General features: G+C 36.1%; 1 protein-coding gene and 1 pseudogene across 1 annotated transcript; both read right to left on the reverse strand.

Moving 5' to 3' along the window:
* Positions 1 to 6,563: 6,563 nt before the first annotated feature.
* LOC110898575 (probable polygalacturonase) lies at positions 6,564 to 14,100 on the reverse strand. Its single transcript, XM_022145372.2, has 5 exons — positions 13,060 to 14,100; positions 11,891 to 12,011; positions 9,812 to 9,986; positions 7,719 to 7,789; positions 6,564 to 7,629 (listed from the first exon to the last, which is right to left on the reverse strand). The coding sequence occupies exons 1-5, from the start codon at positions 13,495 to 13,497 to the stop codon at positions 7,004 to 7,006; spliced, it is 1,431 nt and encodes a 476-aa protein (XP_022001064.1). The 5' UTR covers positions 13,498 to 14,100; the 3' UTR covers positions 6,564 to 7,003.
* A 505-nt stretch (positions 14,101 to 14,605) lies between these two features.
* On the reverse strand, positions 14,606 to 18,403 carry LOC110898574 (annotated as a pseudogene).
* Positions 18,404 to 20,008: the final 1,605 nt, after the last annotated feature.

Genomic DNA, 20,008 nt, shown 5'->3' on the forward strand with positions numbered 1-20,008 from the left:
AATATTTATATATTTTAGGAATAGATTGGTTTATTATTTAGAGATAATCATTGTATAATTAGGTGTATATCTTTTCCTATTTTCATGGATGTATTCTGCCCTATATATAGGGTCTTTGATTGTGAATAATACATACAGAAAACATTACATCCTTCAATCACTTTTACCTCAAACAATTCTCACTCATCATCCAACACCACAACTCCCTCTCCACCACCTCGTGCTCGTCCGTCTAACCTTCACCAACATCCTAAGCCTACCATTCGTTTTGACCCTTCTGCTTATACTACCTCTTCTGGTCCTTCTAATCTTACTGAACCTACCTCGTTTACCGTAGCTAACAAATATCCGGAATGGCGCCAAGCCATGGCCGAAGAGTTTGAAGCTCTCGTTCAGAATGGACATGGTCACTTGTTCCTCGTGTTGAAAATACTAATGTTATTGATTCTAAGTGGGTTTACAGGATTAAAAAGGATGCTAACGGTGTGGTCACCCGGTACAAGGCTCGACTTGTTGCAAAAGGTTTCAATCAGAAACCTGGTATTGATTTCCAGGAAACTTTTAGTCTCGTTGTCAAAGCGACAACAATACGAGTTCTTTTATCTCTTGCAGTGACAAATCAATGGAATCTTCGCCAGCTAGATGTTCAAAACGCCTTTCTTCATGGTGACTTGAAAGAAACCGTTTACTTACGTCAACCACCGGGGTTTGTTGACGAATCCAACCCCGATAATGTTTGCTTACTGCACAAGTCACTTTATGGTCTAAAACAGGCACCACAGGCATGGTTTGAACATCTCAGCAAAACTTTGCAAAATCTCGGGTTTCTTGGCTAAAAAACAGATCCATCCTTGTTCATCCTACAGGACCATGGTACTTTACTTTATCTTTTGGTCTATGTGGATGATATAATTGTTACATGTAATAATGCTGACGCCATTAATCATGTCATTGCACAATTGGGCACTTCTTTTGCGGTCAAAGATCTGGGAACTTTGCACTATTTTCTGGGTATTGAAGTTATTCAACATGGCAAGAACCTGATTCTCTCTCAGCGCAAATACATCTCTGATCTGATTGATAGAGCAGGTTTATCTGAATGCAAAACTGTTCCCTCTCCCATGAGCACCTCCCAGATTCTCACACTTGGGGACAACCCACTCATTACCGACCCTACGAAATATCGTCAAGTAGTGGGTGCCCTCCAATATGCATCTTTATCCAGACCCGACATTACTTTTGCTGTTAACAAGGTGTATCAGTTTATGCAGAATCCCACAGAAAATCATTGGTCCACTGTAAAACGCATCCTGCGTTATCTCAAAGGTACTTCTCACTTTGGTCTCTTCATCCGTCATGATTCAGGTTCTACACTTCATGCTTTTACTGATGTTAACTGGAGCACTACGTTACGAGCATACATTGATGCAGATTGGGCCGGCTGTCCAGATGACCGCCGGTCCACGGGGGGGGGGGGGGGGGGGGGAGGGGGGGTTTGCAATATACTTAGGCTCAAATCTTATTTCATGGAATGCTCGGAAATAACGTACAGTATCTCGTTCATCCACTGAATCTGAATATAAAGCACTGGCAGATACTGTTGCCGAACTAACATGGCTGGAGGCACTGTTATTTGAACTCGGCATTAAACCAAAGATCAAACCGACACTGTGGTGTGATAATTTAGGTGCTACGTATCTCTCTGTGAATCCTGTTTTCCATGCTCGCACAAAGCACGTTGAGTGTGATTATCATTTTGTTCGTGAGAAAGTTGCTCAAGGGAGATTACAAGTTCAGTTTATTTCAACACATGACCAAATAGCCGATGTGTTTACCAAACCTCTACCGTATCAAAGATTTCTTATGTTAAGGTCCAAGCTGCAGGTCGTTCCCCGCCCTCAACTTGCGGGGGGATGATAGACAATATAATTAGTTATTTACCATATCTTTATATTGTTCATTCTTGTGGTGCTTAAGTGTAATATCTTGTTCTATATATAGGACCCCTATGTAATCTCTTATCATTCAATCAATAATATCGTAATCTTTGAGAGTTAATATTACGGACCGTAAGGCAGGACCTTTACGGTCTGTAAGCCTTTACCAGAAGGCAAAAAAAATTAACATTTCAAGCTTCGAACAGGCAACTTGTATAACATGTTTTTGGGCCAGGAATTGTCAGTATGAGGCCTTTAATCCATGCTTGATCAGTTGTGTCTATCCTATCATGTTGTATTATTGGTTTGAACTATATTGGAATTCATAAACGAAGGCTTATCGAGCATTATTTCATAGGATCCCGTTCTTGAAAAAATAGGAATCCATTATTGTTAGAAATCACCGGATTTAAAGGTATACTAGATGTTTATTATTCATATTAGGGTCTTGGGATTCATAATGAAGTCGTTTAGAGGTATAAATTAACATGTCGACATGTTCAAAAAAATCATGCCATACATTTTAACTAAATCCGGGTTTATAATGCTTTTGTCTTTCATGACACGTGTCGTTATATATTGAACACAAATTTTCGAGGTGTTACACCACTTGACCCACTAGAGTTAGAAAATGTATTACAAGAGATACAATCTTTCTACTCCACAACTGACATCAGCCAACTTACCTTTCCATCACTAAAAAGATATCAAAAACCTAAAACTATATAAGAGTACCTAAAACTGAAAGTCAAATAGGCCGAAAAGATAACAACTTACAAAAGCAAAGGGAAAAGTGATAAGGAGGCTTAGCAAATTATGTCTGCAAAATTCACAAAAGTGAATATACTTGAAGAATTTGCTAAATATGCCAGTTAAAAGGTTTCCCAAGGACCAGATAGCAACCATGACCTTACAAAGGAACTAATAGAAGACTATCTAGATTTTATCATGAAGAACAAGTCTTATAGAGCTTCAAAAGCTCAATTCTCTGGCTAGACTACAGAAGCCCTCTAGAAGAAATAACAAGGACTGAGATGTTAAAGCTCAATCCAGACATCAAGCCCACTCTTCCCAACTAGGCTGCATGTAGAAAACCCGTTGGTCAAAAGGCGGTTAAGTTAAGAAGAATGAAAGAGGAGGTGATTGCTGCAAAGTATGGTACAATGCAATCGATGGCTAGGTGGGATGAGCCAACAATCAGGGATACTTACAAGAAACTAAAAGTTTTAAGAGCAAAAGATCCCTCAGTCCCCAAAAAGCTAAACTATGAAGACTTACCCATCAATTCTAAGGCCAATACATCCGAACTTCCATCTACAAAACATGTCTCTTCAATGATAAGAAGCCACCTCAAAAGACAGAATGATATGTTAGCAAAAGATTTAAAAAGATTTGAAGATGATATTATAAAGGAAGGGATTAAAAATGTGATAATGTATGGGCATCCTGATGCCGATCCAGTAGAACTGTTAGGACAAGTCTTGGGAATGCATATTCCCTCACATCTTCCAATAACGTCACTCCCAGTAACCCCAGCTACCTCTAAAATTCAAAAATGGTCCTCAGACAAAGCCAACTATGAATTGACAATAGTAAAGGCAAATGTGGAAGTGAAAAAGCCTTCAATGAACAATGTGATGAGCTTAAAGATTGAAGATCTGCAAGATCTACTAGATCTTCCACTCGAAAGGGATGTTGATGACATGTTGTCTAAAAGATTTGAAAGGCAATTTAAAGCACAAGTCAAAAGCATGTTGAAGAAGAATAAAAATTGATCTAATAAACATCTGTTTTGGCATCATCTGTTCTAGGGGAGATTGTTGGACCTACAAAAGAACAGATGATATTCAAAAGCCAAAACATGATCCACTGATCAAGAAATAAACAAAAGATTGAACCAGTCTCTTCCCAAAGATAATGAATTTTTTAACACCTAATTAGAACAATTGTTCAAAAATAAAGCAAACATCTGATCAAGACTTGGAACCGCTATTCAAGAAGAAACAACATTTGTTGAAGGCTAAAGTCTGTTGAAGAAGACCAAACATCTGTATAGTCGAATAGATGTTTGGATAACAGTAACAGATGATAGTTTAGACAGTGGTTTCCCAATGTAACAATATTTATCTTATCAGTGTTTAGACTAGTTAGAACATATGATAGGATTTCACAGTTGTTTGCAACATCCGTGGAATCTTTTATGTTAGTAATGTTAGATGTCACTATCAGGGTGATGTCAGCCAATCACTGAACAGAACTTTCGTACTTAGTATAAATAGATCACATCTGTAACTAATATATTGATCACGCACTCCACCTTTTATCTTGTACGAACAAATTTGTTACGTGATCGGCTGAGTAGTACAGTCAATCGTTTGAAAACATATTGTAATCTTGTGAATTACATTGTTAATCTCAATATTCGTTTACCAGTATCAAACTCAAATCTAACATTTAATTTTAAGTTTAACGAAAAGAGGTATTGAGTGAGGTAATTTCAAACGTAAAGACAAATTTTATTTTAATTTTTTTACAGCTACTAAGCAATATGGAAATATGACAAAATATAAAATATAATAAGGGAATCGACGGTGTTTGGTTAAAAACAATTAAAATATTAAACTTTTAAAAGATTGTTTTGTAAAGTTAATGTTTTAAGATTTTAAATTTTCTTGGGTTTTCGTCGGCTCAATGGCCAATGTTGTATACTTGTATTGGTGTTAATTTCCTTCGTGGGCTTTTAAATGTTCTCTTTTTTTGGTACAGCCCAGTAGTCCACTTTCACCAACAAAACACACCATGAGCCTGGTTTTCATTCATTTGACAATTCATTGTTAACTATTCATTTATTTTTCGACTGAATTACATGATGGTTAAATTGTGTAATTAAATGTGATACGGCTCACAGATTAACTTCTTAAGTTAGAACGTGGGGTATGGTGGGGCGGGGGTTTGGCCGGCTCTTTTTGGGGTTTTAGATTTATGGTTTAGTTTTTAGCATTTAGTTTTTTTTTTTTTTTTTTGGGGGGGGGGGGGGTAGGTTTTTTTATGTTTTGGGTGGTGTAGTAGCTTTATTTTGTTGTGTTCACATTGGTTCTCGCGGTTCTCACAATAAAGGTGGTTCTCGTATGAACCCTACCCCATACTTCTTGGTTATTCTAATTCATTTTCTTTTTTTAGTAGGGGATGATTAGAGGCTTAACCAAACTTTTATGTAGATGATCATGATTTTAGCGTATAAGAAATGTTAAAATGATTCTTTTTCTCGAAGCAGTTGCTCCCATAGTTTGTTAATAGGTCTGCCCCTGTTTTAATTGAAGTTGTTCATGCATGATAATTGATCACGTATTTGTGCTATTAAATGTAAAGAAATAATGGTTGTTCAAATGCGAAAGAGCTTCGTGTAAGTCACCGATTTCACATGGGTTACAGCGCAAACTATTTGTTGGCACACTATGTGCAATTTATTGGCAAATAACAGAATATTATAAAGACCATGACCAACATGTTTACTTTATTACTTCTTGTGAATATATACTTGATGTGATATTTATAAAAAATAACTTTTTTTGCGTAATGTTAGAAGTGTAAATTCACGATCATAAGCTAAACAAGTCTAACTAAGTACGGTTGCAAATAAACAGAACGAACTGTGTTAATTTGTTAAAGAAATAAATGTGTCTGTCTTGTTCATGACATTTACCGAACGAGATTTTTTGTCCGTGTTCGTTTATTAAGGAAATGAACGTGTTGTGTTCGTATTCGTTTGTTAATTTTAGATAACGAATACAAACATACATTCATGGACACAAACAAACGTTCATGAACACAAATGAACGTTCATAAATACAAAGGAATACAAACAACATTCATGAATAAGAACGAACACAAATGAACATATAAAATTTAAGAATAATATAAATACATTGATATTTGTTTAATGTTTTATTAGTGGGAACTTTAAAGTATTTAAATGAAATTAAAAATAAAAACCCTAATGAACTATGTTACCGCTAAGCACTAGATTACAAGCCTTTTAGTAAACTCTATTAAACAATGACTTTTTTTTTTATTCTTTTCATTCTTACCTTCTTATACTATATATGATATACGCTTTTAACCCGTTTATTTTTTTACTAATTTGGTTTTTCTCCTATAATTTGCTTCGTTAGTACTTTTATTATTTATTCTTTTCATTCTTACCTTCTTATACTAATATGATATACGCTTTTAACCCGTTTATTTTTTTTACTAATTTGGTTTTTCTCCTATAATTTGCTTCGTTAGTACTTTTATTAAGTACATAGCTAGTGCTGCTTGATTTTATTCTTGTTGTTCCGGTATAAATTTTGTTGAAAACGGTATTGTGTTCGAAATAGAGTTTTTTTTTATTATTATTATAGTAGGCTATATTAAGTGCCAATGTCGTAATGGTACCGTGATGAACAAAATCAATATAAATTGAACAACGTCAATACCAGTATAAGTATTATTGAAACCTATATCCGCATTCATTTTTATGGTTTTCGTAACACACAACACTAGTTTTTGCTGTTGTAAATTTGAAACTTTTAATTGATTTTTAAGCATGTGTAGAAACTAATGTGCTTTTTTTAAAAAAACTAATAAAGAAAATATTATTGATTAATTAAACCAATAAACCTTTTTTTTTGTAAGGTACATCCAAATATACACATTGAGCTGAGTTTAAAAAATAGAAATTTACTGTAAAATTATGAATTGACTTCCTAAAGAAACATGTGAATTGCCCAAAACAAATATTCACACGTTTTTTCCATGAAAAAAAAAGAATTAAAACTCAAATAATTGGGGGAAAATCTTTGACTATGAAATTTGGGTCCAAATGTTGGGACTAATCGCCTATGGTGTTTGCCACATGATCCATCCCGTTGAAACGTTTCTGTCCATTACTTATGGGCCACATAACACCAGACACAGTCCAAGTTATGCCCATTTTAAGTCAACCTTTTCTAGCCCCGTTTGTCTATGTCCCGTTGTTCCAAATACGAGTCTGCCAGCTCATGGATCAACTCCGTATCAATCCCCTATGCACAAGTGACCGACGCGTTTCTTTGCAACAACGAACACGGTGCCGGCAAAACACCATTAACGAATCCCGATATGTGTTCACAGTTCCATCGCGCCGTTGGCGGTAAACCAAGCAAACTAACATTTTTCATACATATTCCTTCAAAAGGCGCACCCTCCATCCCTAGCAGCATAGGCGCTTTTCTCGAGTTATAACTAACTACATTACTTATAAATATACCCTTAATCTTCGGTAGGGCTTTCGGGTCCCACCCGTCATCAGGGTGGTCATCGGCACCTCGGCTAAACCTTAGGGGCACCTTAACATTCTCCATTGTAATGTTTGTAATTGTGATATTTTCAATATACCCCCCTCTACCTATGTCGGTTTTTATTCGAACACCGGCTGCCGAGTTTCGGATGTGAAGATTTTCCACTCGGATGTTTGAAACACCGCCTGACATTTCACTACCGATCCCGACTCCTGAACATGTCGGGGTTGTTCCCGATACTCGTCTGATGATAATGTTGGAGCTCGGGCGGGCCATGGATGTCCCGTATTGGTCCCACCCGCTTTTTACGGCTACAAGATCATCCCCGCTCTCTATGTAACAATCTTCGATACATACGTTTGTACATGAATCTGTATAACGGTATGGAATCAGTTGTTTTCAAAATATAAATCTAGACAAGTTTTCAAGGGTAGAAAGGGAATTCTAGAAAAGACATTACCTGGGTCTATGCCATCAGTATTCGGAGCGTTTAGCGGAGCCAATATTGTCATGTCTTTTATTACAACATTACTGGAATAATAATTAAATAAGGTCATTTAGTTGTAGAGTAGAAACAAAAATCTATATGAATATAAGAAAGTCATGAAAGTAGCCATTTTAGTTTTACTGAGTGTGTTATATTAATTTTGTCAAAATAAATTTAACGCATATAGCGAAAAGATGGTCGCGTATCTACTTTAGTTGTACAAACCCTAAATAATAATAATAGTAATAGTAATAGTACATATGTGAATTTATATGCGATATGTTGTCGTGTATCACATTAGTCTATCCCACAAGTAAAAGTAATCTATGCAGTTAATGCAGTAAAATATCGGATATCGGTCAATGACTGATATTTGAGATATAGGTTATCTCGGTGAGATATCGGTGATTTTAATATCATGAAGAATTTTTATATATAACAATTTAACACTAATAATTCAGTGATATATGTTATATCGGTCAAATATCGGTGATACATCTGTCAATATCGCCTATGATATTGGTACTGATATTTTGACCGATATTTGAGACCGATATTTTACTAGGGGACCGGCATCACCGATATTAACTGCATAGAATATTGGTACCGATATTTTGACCGATATTTGAGATTGATATTTTACTAGGGAACCGATATCACCGATATTAACTACATAGAAAGTAATACACTTCTAAACGAGTCATCTGCTTTTGACATGAGAATATAGGTATAAAATAACCAAAAAGATGATTATTTTCGTAATTTTCTCTTCATTTTCTTATAGTAAATCTACCATTATCAAAGGCAAAGTTGTCCATAAACATTTTCTTTTCAGATCTTTCTCGTGTGTGCGTGCGAGTTTGTGATGGAAAACAAAAGTATATATATTATTATATATATATTTTTTTTTATCTTATAACGTATGTATTAATGGTGGAAGCTTGCATCTCACATTACCCTCATTATGGCCATTAAAATAAAACAAAATCATGTGCAACTTGGTGTTCATCACATAGAACATGTGAAGAATCATGTGCATATGCTCGCGCTGTGTTTCAAGATTCATCGCTATTAGTATTCAATGTTTGTGCCTTTAGGTGCTACGACATCCGACATCCTAAGACGATAAATCCGGATGCGGCCCACAAAATGGAAACAAGAATGAGCTAAGAGAATGAAAATTTACCTAAATAAATGTTAATTTATTAAAAAAAATGTACATATGGAATATGGATCCAAATCTGGACCAGTGATAAAATGGACAAAGTAGCATGATGGGCCCATATGGAGTTAAAAATATTAATTAGCATCACACTTTTCCTAGTGCCTTATCACTGCTTTTCTTTTTTATTAATTGTCTCAACGTGATTCATAGTATGTTGAATAACTTTAAATGGTAAAAAAAAGTAGCATAAATTTTGTTTTGTGAGGTCTTTAAAAGTATGGGTTGTGAACTTGTGATGATGTGATACTACTTTGATAGATATAAATAAAAAGTACACCTTTTTAAAAAGGCTTTCACGTTCCGGTTAAGACGGTGTTAATAATATTTCTGGGTCAAATTGCTAACTATCATTTTAAAAATTGTTTTTATGTTTTAAAAATCATAAAACGATTCATTAATATAATAAAACTACATAAATGTAAAGGGTCTCGGGCTAACGGCTGACAAATCTTGTCTTATCCTGTTTGACAGGTCTCTGACGACGCGAATGACACAAGTATTAAACATGAATACAACTCATTTAACTACTTTATATCTCGTCTATAACACAGTTGTATGTTTTACGTACCAAAAAGAAGAAATGATGGATTCTAGCCTCCTAATTTTATTTATTTTTTAAAAAAGTAAAAATTCACGTAGTGTACTTTTCAATAAACAGGTCTAATTGGCAACTAGCTTAATCGGCCAACTCGATTGGGTTTGAACGGCTTGTCTATGAGTACCCAAAACATAAGTTCTAAAAAGAATAAACGGAAAATATGATATAAATCTTGAACGTAAACGATGCTAGCTTTGACTTTCAGTAGTCAAATAAAAAAAGAACAAGAATAGAAGATCAAACCTGCAGTAAACAGGGTGGATGGTCCAAAATGGAGAATTGCGAAATGTAAGGTTGGAAATGAGTATATTCTTTGAGTTCATGATTTCAACAAGGTGGCCTCTAGTGTGTTCCAATGTCCTATTCCACCATAGGTCCCACCACATCTTGCCGCGCCCATCGATTGTTCCGTTTTGCCCTGATTTAAAAAAAAAAAAAAAAAAAAAAAAAAAAAAAAAAAAAACAAACTTGGTTAGAAACTATGTAATGTTATTCACCTCCAATTTTTTATCCTTCAACATCATGATAGTAACCCATAAGTGCAAAAAAAGTCAACATCTTGACTTTTTGGATTGTTGGATGAATGCCAATGATGCAAATTTGAGTGGGTGAGTTAAAGTTCTTTTAAATAAAAGGGAAAGGAATAGTTTAACCAACTTTCTTTCCGTCCCAAAGGTTTGTACAGTTTTGCGACTTTCGTCCAAAGGTTTGTTTTTCCGCATCTGGATCCAAAAGATTTGAAATATTGCTATTTTCATCTGGTTCGTTAACTCCATCCATTTTCTCCGTTAAGTCAGGGGTATTTTCGTCTTTTTTCTCCGTTAAGTGTATTTTGAATGCTTGTACATTATGCTAAATGCTTGTACATAAAGTGAAAAAAACCAAATTGTCCTTTACGTTAACAAAAAAGACTGAAACACCCCTGACTTAACGGAGAAAAATGGATGAAGTTAACGAGGCTGGATGGAAATGATAAAATTTCAAACCTTTTGGATCCAGATGCGGAAAGACAAACCTTTGGACGAAAGTCGCAAAACTGGTCAAACCTCAGGAACGAAAACATCATTTTACTCTGTAGCTATAAAAAACGTTTCGATGATTTTAGTAAAACAATACTATTTCAATTTTTTTCAATATATCATGCCATTTTTCGGATAAAAAAATGATTCCTTTGACTGCAGGACAGACTGTAACCATTGTATCATGAACATGGGATTATTCCAATAATCAAACAACAAAAAAAACACTAACCCAAATTAGCCAACCCATTTGAGTTACATGGTACATGGATAACAAGAGGATCTTATTTAAAGAACTTATTTAGTAATATAATATTACAAGAAAGCATCACAATTATAGGTATGATTCCCCTTTGGAGTGTGTGGCGAATAAGAAGAATAGTTTGGCCCAAAAGGCATATAGTCTTGATTCTCTTTTATATTATGATGCTAAAGGTAATGATTTCCCACCGGACATTATTAGTATTTGAATAATTAAAGAGACAAACAAGTGATAATGACAACAATTGGTAATATGATCCGCGGTATGTTTTTATTTACAAATCAAATTATTCGTCGTCACAATTATAAATATTAAAACAAGCATTATTTGTTGGATTAATAACGAAAACCAACGTACTTTCTTATTTTTGCGTAAAAAAAATTCCGAAACCAAATTTTTCCATATTACGTATGTGGATGTCATGTGAACTCTTGAAGTGAAACACTACCGAATTCATCTTTTATCGCTTTGTTATATAATAGAAAATGGAAAAATTACAAGTTTTGTCCTTTATCTTTATACCACTTTTCAGGTGGTGTCCTTTTTAATGAATGTTGACAGGCGGTGTCCTTTACTATGTATTTTGTTGCAAGTTTAGTCTTTTACACCCAACCCAGTTAAAAAACCCTGTTAATTGTTGGGTGTAAAGGACTAAACTTGCAACAAAATACCTAGGTAAAGGACTAAACTTGCAACAAAATACCTAGTAAAGGACACCGCCTGTCAACGATTAACAGGGTTTTTTAACTGGGTTGGGTGTAAAGGACTAAACTTGCAACAAAATACCTAGTAAAGGACACCACCTGTCAACTTTTGCTAAAAAGGACACCGTCTAAAAAGTGGTATAAAGATAAAGGACAAAACTTGTAATTTTACCTAAAAAAATTCCATGTAAGCACTAATGCATATATGGAATGCTACTTCATCAAATTTTAACCTTTAAACGCGTAACAAGTCACTATTCTAGTTCCTTTTACTAGTGAAAACTGAAAAGCGCCTTTGATGTGAAGACCGAAAAAAAAGTGAAAAATGATGGTGTACCTGTAATGACAACATTTGTGAGACCATCACCATGAATCAAGCTTATATGTCTCCCTCCCAATCTTTCTCTTCCTCTTCCGTAAGATGGTAATGGCTCGATTATAGGCCATTCTTTCGGATCCTAAAATTCAAACGAAAAATTCAAATTTATATCGATTTCTTGAACAACAAAACTACGCTTGCAATAACGGATTCGGTAGTTGTTTGACTTTGACCATTGGTCAAATGTCAAAAACACCTTTCTTCTAAAAATTGTTAAAATTAATTTCCAGATTAGAGCAAACTTATGTTGCTCAAAATGAATACCAACAAAGCTTTTTCATAAAAAAAGTGAGGAGAAATAGGTAATTTTACCCTTTCTTCTAAAAATTGTTAAAATTAATAGTCTTTACATCCCCTAGCTAATTCATTTATTTGGCAACCACATAATTTAACCAAATTCAATTACTCAACCAAATTTGATACAAAAAGTTACCCCTTTTTGACCTTTCTGACAGTTCGATTTTTAAAGAAATATCACCAACTTTGACTCTCAAAGTCAACATTTAAGTTTTAAACCAAAGAACCATGAAATACTTGGCTCAAAATCAAACAAACTAACCTGTATGATCAGTCACTAACATGTGGATATAACTCATATCCTAATCAAACTGTCACATAAGCATTCAATTCTATCCTTTACACACCTATCTTAAGACCCATTAAAAGTCAAAACTTTGACTTTTTACAATTGTCAGAAAACCAAAACCCAACTACTCTTTTTTAACGTTCAACAAAGCCCGGCCACCCACACCATTGCAGTTGGTGACTCGAGACGTCACCTGTTCCAGAGAAAACCCACCGACCGAAACCCATTATGATAAAACCATGGTTGTAAAAATCCCAACCAGCCTCCGATTAGTCGTCGATTAATCACTAATCGGAGGTTAACCGATTAATTGACAGCGGTCAATGACGGTCCTATTCTGGCCAATTTTGACCAGATCCCGGCTAAATTTCGACCAAACCTTATAAATTTCAGTCAATTACTTAAAAAATTGGGCCAACGAGAGGTTAAAACATGTCTGCCTTAAAAAACTACATTTTTATATATAACTAAAAATGTGCCACCGACCGACTATCGCTTAGCGATTCTTCTAAACATAAAACATGAAAACATGTGAAATTACCTGAGAGCCCATGACAAGAGCACCTTCTTCAAGAAACAAAGTAGAATCACTCACAACATTAAAACTACCAGTAACCCATTGCCCCTTAGGAACAATCAACTGGGCCCCACCCCTCCCTTCAAACTCCTTCATCCACCTCATCGCCGCCCTAAACGCCGCCGTATTGGACGTCACTCCGTCACCGACCCCACCAAACTCCACAATCGACCTCTTCACCGCCCGCACCGGCACCGACCCGTCACACGTACCCGACCCGGATAGCTCAAACTGAAAACCCGTATGGGAAACGGGTCGGGTTGAGAACCCGGATTCGTTTTTGGTGATTTGGAGGCTTAGGATGATGAAGAGGGTGAAGAGAAGGAGGGGAAAAGCCCATGATGGTTTTTTGACGGTGGCGATTAGTTTGTTGAGGATTGGGTGGTCGTTAATGTCCATCATGATGGTGGATTTGATGGGTTTTGGTTAATGGTGGGATACATGCATGTGGTGTTATTGGTGGATGGATTTAGAGAGGAAAGAAATGGGAATTTGGAGGGGTTGATTTGGGTTTGTGAAGAGCGTGTGGGAATGGTGTTCATACATATGTTTTGGTCAGGGTGGAACAAGACGAAAGTGGCAATCTTTTTGTTTTATATATCACATGAAAAAGACCCCTAAACTTATACATCTATATTAACTAGTGGGAGACCCGCGCGTTGCTGCGGAGTCGATAATACCGGGCATGAATATATCACCAAGTTGAGAGGGTGATGGTTAAAAGGCTTGTTGGAGTATTACGAAAGTTTCGCATAACTCACCTGGATTACCGAGTTGGCCTGAGACAGCCATGTAATCATCTTCTGTGATGGTTGTATTGAAAGCAAGACATCCTGGTTTAGGCGGTGGTATTTTACAAGGAATGTGGTTAAGAAGATGAATTAGAGGTTGCACCCATGTTGAGAATGGTATGCGAGTCACTGGTGGTGTTAAGAATACGTTGTACCAGCAATCGCTGTTAAGAGTCCATAACCCTGCTCACCTTTTAGTCCCGCGATTTATAGTCATTAGAAGCATTTGTGGTGAGTCTTGTACATTTGCCAAAACCCCCTGATAAATGGATGTCGGTGGAATCGCCGGGGGGGGGGGGAGGGGGGGGGGAGGGGAATGGTTTAATTACAGAACAAACTATATAATAATAATTAATTACAAAACAAACTATATAAAAACTCAATTTGATTTGAGTCAAATAACTGTAGAAAGTAATAGTTTGATAGTTTATTAATTGGGTAACACCATAATCGGGTTCATGTTAGTTTTTTTCGGGTCTGTTTTCAGGTTTCAGTTAAAGAAACACCCCTACCGAGAAGACTGAGACCAACTCTTTCGCCTGCACCCTAACTTGTGACAAACAACCAATATTCAAAGTTTAATAAAAATTTCATTTTGGCAATTGATAAAATCTTGGAAGGGTACACAGTAGACCTGATGACAAACCAAATCTTCTGTTCATCTACACCCTAACTTAAATTCATATTTGACACACATTTCTCTTTATAGTTATACTCTCTTTTTTTTTGGTTTCTTTCTTATCTTTATCAACTCTATTATGATCTTACATAGTAATAGAGCACGGCCATCTTTACGCTACGCCAAAATTTTCCGTTCACACGGAATCCCAGTTTATAAAACCCCCAAATGTATTCAACTCCAGTGGGGTTTTCAGTAAAATGTACAATGTAGCATCTGTTACCAGCATCAGTCAACATACGGTTCAACCATAACACAAGATGCAATATAATGGTTCTTTGACCATTTTTCCTGTAGAATGAACATACAAACAAAAATATTCATAAAAAAGTTCAAAAAAAAAATCCCAGCAATTACGGGTTTTACTATTACGGTTCTACCTTCACATGGGTACTCGGGAAGGCGGATGTTCTCAAGGTTTCTTGTGTCTCGTCCATTATTTTACGCCTCGGGAAACTCAAAATGAACGCTGCTTGATCAGGTGTGGCAGCCATAGATGGTATCCTGTACCCACTCTCCCATCTACGATGTATTCCTTCACTTGGGTAAAGAAAATCAAGTTCTACAACCTGTTGTTAATTGCCAAAATATTAACGATGTACATTCAAATTTGCGGATTTAACATTCTGTTATAACTTTTAGAGGCTCAACGAAAGAACGTAATATTACCTGTAATATTACCTGGTGAAATAACGTAATATTACCTGGTCGGAAAATCCTGCGTTTCTTGACATCACGACACCCCAACGACAGCCAGTTGTAGTCATTGAAGTGACGTGAAACCCTTCTTTCCATTTTTTACTGATCCATTTATACGGAAATGATTCACTCACTTTATACGATTGTTGAGTATAAGGTATTCCTAGAAAATACATAAATATAAAGATATGTAAAAAAAAGTAGAAAAGTAACCATTTCTTTCCATAAAAAGGTTCTAAAACACTTAAAAGTACAGTTTAGTAGGGCTGCAAACGGACCGAACATTCAGCGCAGGGTTCGTGCACCGTTCGATGGGAAGAACGTTTGTGTTCGTTCGTTTAGTAAATGAACGAGCACGAACAAGAAATTTCATTTGTTTAGTTAAATGAACGAACATGAACAGAGGTCGCGTTCATTCATTTATGTTCGTGAACGTTCAGTAACATGTTCGTTTATGTTCATTTGTTTTCAATAGTTCGTTAGTGTTTTTATTTTTAAGAGTTAATTACTGTTTTTGTCCCGGCGGTTTGTCAAAAATCACTATTTCAGTCCATTAATTTAAAAATTGCGAGAATAACAAACTCGGTAAACTGACTCGGAGACACCAAGATCAATGCAACAAAGCCGGAGCCAAATAATGGAAGCCAAACTCGGATATGAAGTACGGAAATCACATACCCGGAATAAGAGAACCTGAATGAACAAACAAACAGCATTGCGGCCTAACCAGTTGATCCTGCAGATCTCCGTAATACCATCAGTCGTTTTTACCATTTTACCCCTGCATGACACACTTACTTAACAGCACCATATCCAACTGCTTCAGCCGTCTGCTCAAGCTCCTCAGCAGGCCACTCAGCCACCTTACCTAATGAAGTTAAAATTAACAAACTTTATCAGTTTCTTGACTGACTTCACATGAATAAACCAATTTATGGTTATACCTCGTTCCACAAGAGCTGCTTTACAACGAGTTTTAGCTTCATCGAGTAAATCAACCAACTTTACCACTTCATACTACGAGTTCTAAATCTCTTTCCATTGTCACCAAGAACAAGACCAAACCCTACATGACTTGTTTTAGGGTATTTGCTTTCATCAGCTGGAAGCCACCCTGCACTTTTAGCAGCCTGAAAAAAAAAAAGTATTAAATTTCATCATTTTTTCTTGATTGTTATGTTGTGTGAAGCTGCTGACTTACAGCGAAGATCTTTTTAAAATGCTCTCTCTGACCAACATCAGTGACGTATATTATCCACTCGGCTTTTTCCTCATTAAGCCGATACCTGCATATAGCAACACAAAAAAAAAATATTCAAACAAATCTATCCTAACAAATAAGTATTTAAGAAAACCAACCAGAGAGCTGCAAGTTCTGTTGAAGCATAGTTGTCACCACCATCTGTCTTCGTAACTAAAAGAGGAGGCACCTTATTTCCTTCAATAATTTTTATCACCTTAGTGTCTTTGTCATCTTCAATCAAACCCTTATCATCGAGCTCCTCTAGAGCGAAAGGAATGTAGGTATTATTAAGGCTTTCACCCTGAAAGCAACAGAATTAAACTCACAACACATAAACTCCTACTTTATATCAAGAGAAAGAAAAAGAATATACCAAGTGAACCCCCTGATGCTGGTATACTATCTTTGAACCCTTTCGATTTATTTCTCAGATTTGTGCCCATGCCTTCTGGTACTTTTCTTCCGTGCCACTCTAAATTATTATTCATTATTTTACATATAAGAAAAAGATGACCAGACAATTCAGTTATATAGAAGTAGTGGATTTTCATTCATAGACTGAATAATGCGGATGTTGATTGCGATGGTTTTGTGGGCCATAAGACTGTAAAAATCACCTGGAGAGTGACGAATATTATCCACTTGACTTCTTCCTCAGGAAGCCGAGACCTTCATATAGTTATTGACAAAAAAATAAATTAACAAATAAGTAAATCATTCAAACAAATCTACCCTGGCAAGTAAAGATATAAGTATTTACGAAACTAACCACAGAGCTGCAAGATCTATTGAAGCATAGCTGTAATGACCATCTTTCTCCGTAGCTACAAGAGGAAGTGCCTTTTTTCCTTCAATAATTTTTATCACCTTAGGGCCTTCGTCATCCTTAATCAAACCCTTATCATTGAGCTCCTTTAGATCCAGAGGAATGTAGGGATTATAAAAGCTTGCCTTTTGGGCTCTCTTTTTGAATTCATCATCACCATCAAATCTCTGTTTTGATACCTTATAGAACAACTACCAATTGAGAATGTATGTAATTAGAAGCATTCACATGACAATGAGATTCCACAAGTGGTGTATATGAAATTAAGAGTAACTATGCTCACCTCTAGTTCTCCAATATCCTGATCAGTAACCTCCCCATCTGGAACTTCTCAAAGAGAAACTCAATCAACATTCCAAACTGCATTATTTATTTACACATGCTTCTTAATTAATTCCCAAGATTTATAATAATAAAAAAAATTCACTAAAGAAGCATGTACCTGAGTGCCCCAATCCCCAACATGGTTTCTGCGAAGCACATCAACTTTAGAATACTCAAGCATACGGGCTATCGTGTCTCCAATGATAGTTGACCTCAAATGACCTACATGCATTTCCTTTGCAATGTTGGGTGATGAAAAGTCAACTATCGCCCTTTTGACAGAGAGCCTTGGTGCCCATGTGTCAATGCCATCTGTTAGCATATTCTGGATTCTCTGCAGGAAACAAAATTTTAATGTTAAGTAGAAATTTTCAAATATAAATATAATAATAATAATAATAATTAAATACCTTGGCTATCCATTGTGTTGATAACTTAACGTTTATAAAGCCAGGACCAGCTATGGAGCATGATTCTATCATGTCAGATGTTGGAAGATTCAGCATTATGGCCTAAAAAACACTATGTAAGAACCCTAATTCTTCAAATGTGTACTCTATAATACTTCAAAATCAATATAGAATCAACACCGACAGATCAAACCTCCACAAAATTACAATTCAAAAATATGCCAGCGACACCGCCACCAAGGGTTCCCGAATGAAATCTGGCAACCACGGACAAAAACTACATTGATCAATTTAACAAGGTTTAGATTGTCTTACCAGGTTGCAAGCTTGATCGATTTAAGAGGATGATGGTGCCATTCAACCCTCGGTTAATCCATCACCTGATCTTTAACCACCACCAAATCAGCCCAACGACCAGTGTTTTCGGATGATCGACCACCATCCAAGTATCGGGCGCTGCCATCGGAAATCCGAGCTTCAATCCGCCGTCGTCATCGATGTCGCTGTGGCCGGAGAGCCTTGGGCCTTCTCCCCCCTCTCTGTATTCTTCTCTTTCTCTCCCTCATCCAATTAATTTCATCTATAATTGTTTCACCCTTTCATTTGCTGTATTCACTCCTGGTTTGATTGTGAGAGTCTGTTAGGTTTCTTTCAAGGGCAGTGAAGGAAAGAAATTTGGGTGTGTGAGTGTGATGGGTCGGTCGAATTACTATCATACCCTCCCAGTGTCTTAAAATTTCATCCTCATTCCAGTTTTACCCTCACAAAACAAGCATTATTTAGTTGTACATATTGCATAAAATGATGGACGCCATGTAAAATTACATGTGTGTACATCACTTCTCCTTTTTATAATAGTATAGATTAATGGTTTAATTCAAACATAGGGGTAGTGGTGGAGTGGTTGGGGAAATGTTTGGTGTTCCTTGTAACCCACGTTCGATTTTTACTCTTCTTATTATTTTCTGCAGCATCCAGGTGAATAGTGCGATTCTCACTCTTCTCATTATTTTCTGCGGTATCCAGGTGAATAACGAATACGGCTGGCGTCGGTTCGACTTGGATGGGAGGCGAGGTTTTACCGATTATTCCACTGTCGTGCCTTCGGGCGGGTGGAGGTCGGGTTTCCGCACATCTGGGGAGAGCCAAGGGGTTGGTGGCCGTCGAGTAGTCGACCTTGGCAACAGCGCCCGGTGTCACGGTGGTTGGCACGTCGTTCCTTGTCGTTCAAAAAAAAGATTAATTAATTCAATAACTAGTAATAATGTCGCAGACATCGGATGAATTACTCCAAGCGTTATATGATTTGTTAACTATATGAAAACGTGCATTTCAACGTATCGAGCAGAAATTAATGTAACATGTATAAGAACTCTGATTAAATCAAAGCGAAAAGTAAATTGAATTTTTACCATACAATCATAATATATTATTTGTAACTCGATTCATGCATAGAAAACGTAACTTGTATAAAGGAAAAACTGACATGAGAAACAAAAGGAATTAATTAGAGTTTTTTTTTAAGGTAATAAAAGAAACAACAATTTGACTTTAGCTCGGTTAGAAATTTTTTTATTTTACAAAATATATATAAAACAAAAAGGAAAAAAATAGTTTTTAAGAGAAGGAAAGATACGGGTAAACTTGAGGGGGCCAATAATATTTTACAAAGTTTCTAAAGACTATGACAAATTAGTTTTTCTTTAAAGCAGTTGTTTTTTTTTTTTCTTATGTTTTTCAAGATGGTATGTTATTATCATATATTCATTGTTGTATGTTATTATCATATATTCATTGTTTCTTCTCTACAATATAGGTATTCGGCTTCCTTTTTCTGACTACGACAACTATACCCAATAAATCCTATAAATAACAAAACTATTTGTAGGGGTCTGCGAAGGGTAAGATGTAGACAAACCTTACTCCCATCCCTGAGAATAG

The sequence above is a fragment of the Helianthus annuus genome, chromosome 13 (assembly GCF_002127325.2).
Source record: "Helianthus annuus cultivar XRQ/B chromosome 13, HanXRQr2.0-SUNRISE, whole genome shotgun sequence".
Classification (NCBI taxonomy): Eukaryota; Viridiplantae; Streptophyta; class Magnoliopsida; order Asterales; family Asteraceae; genus Helianthus; species Helianthus annuus.

Bases quoted from the DNA above. Each gene is read 5' to 3' on its own strand.
- LOC110898575 (XM_022145372.2), bottom strand. From the start codon at position 13,497: ATGATGGACATTAACGACCACCCAATCCTCAACAAACTAATCGCCACC. The intron at 12,012-13,059 runs GTAATTTCACAT...TTTGAATTTTAG, and splicing joins CTCTTGTCATGGGCTCTCAG to GATCCGAAAGAATGGCCTAT. The intron at 7,790-9,811 runs GTTTGATCTTCT...TTATTATTCCAG, and splicing joins ATCCACCCTGTTTACTGCAG to TAATGTTGTAATAAAAGACA.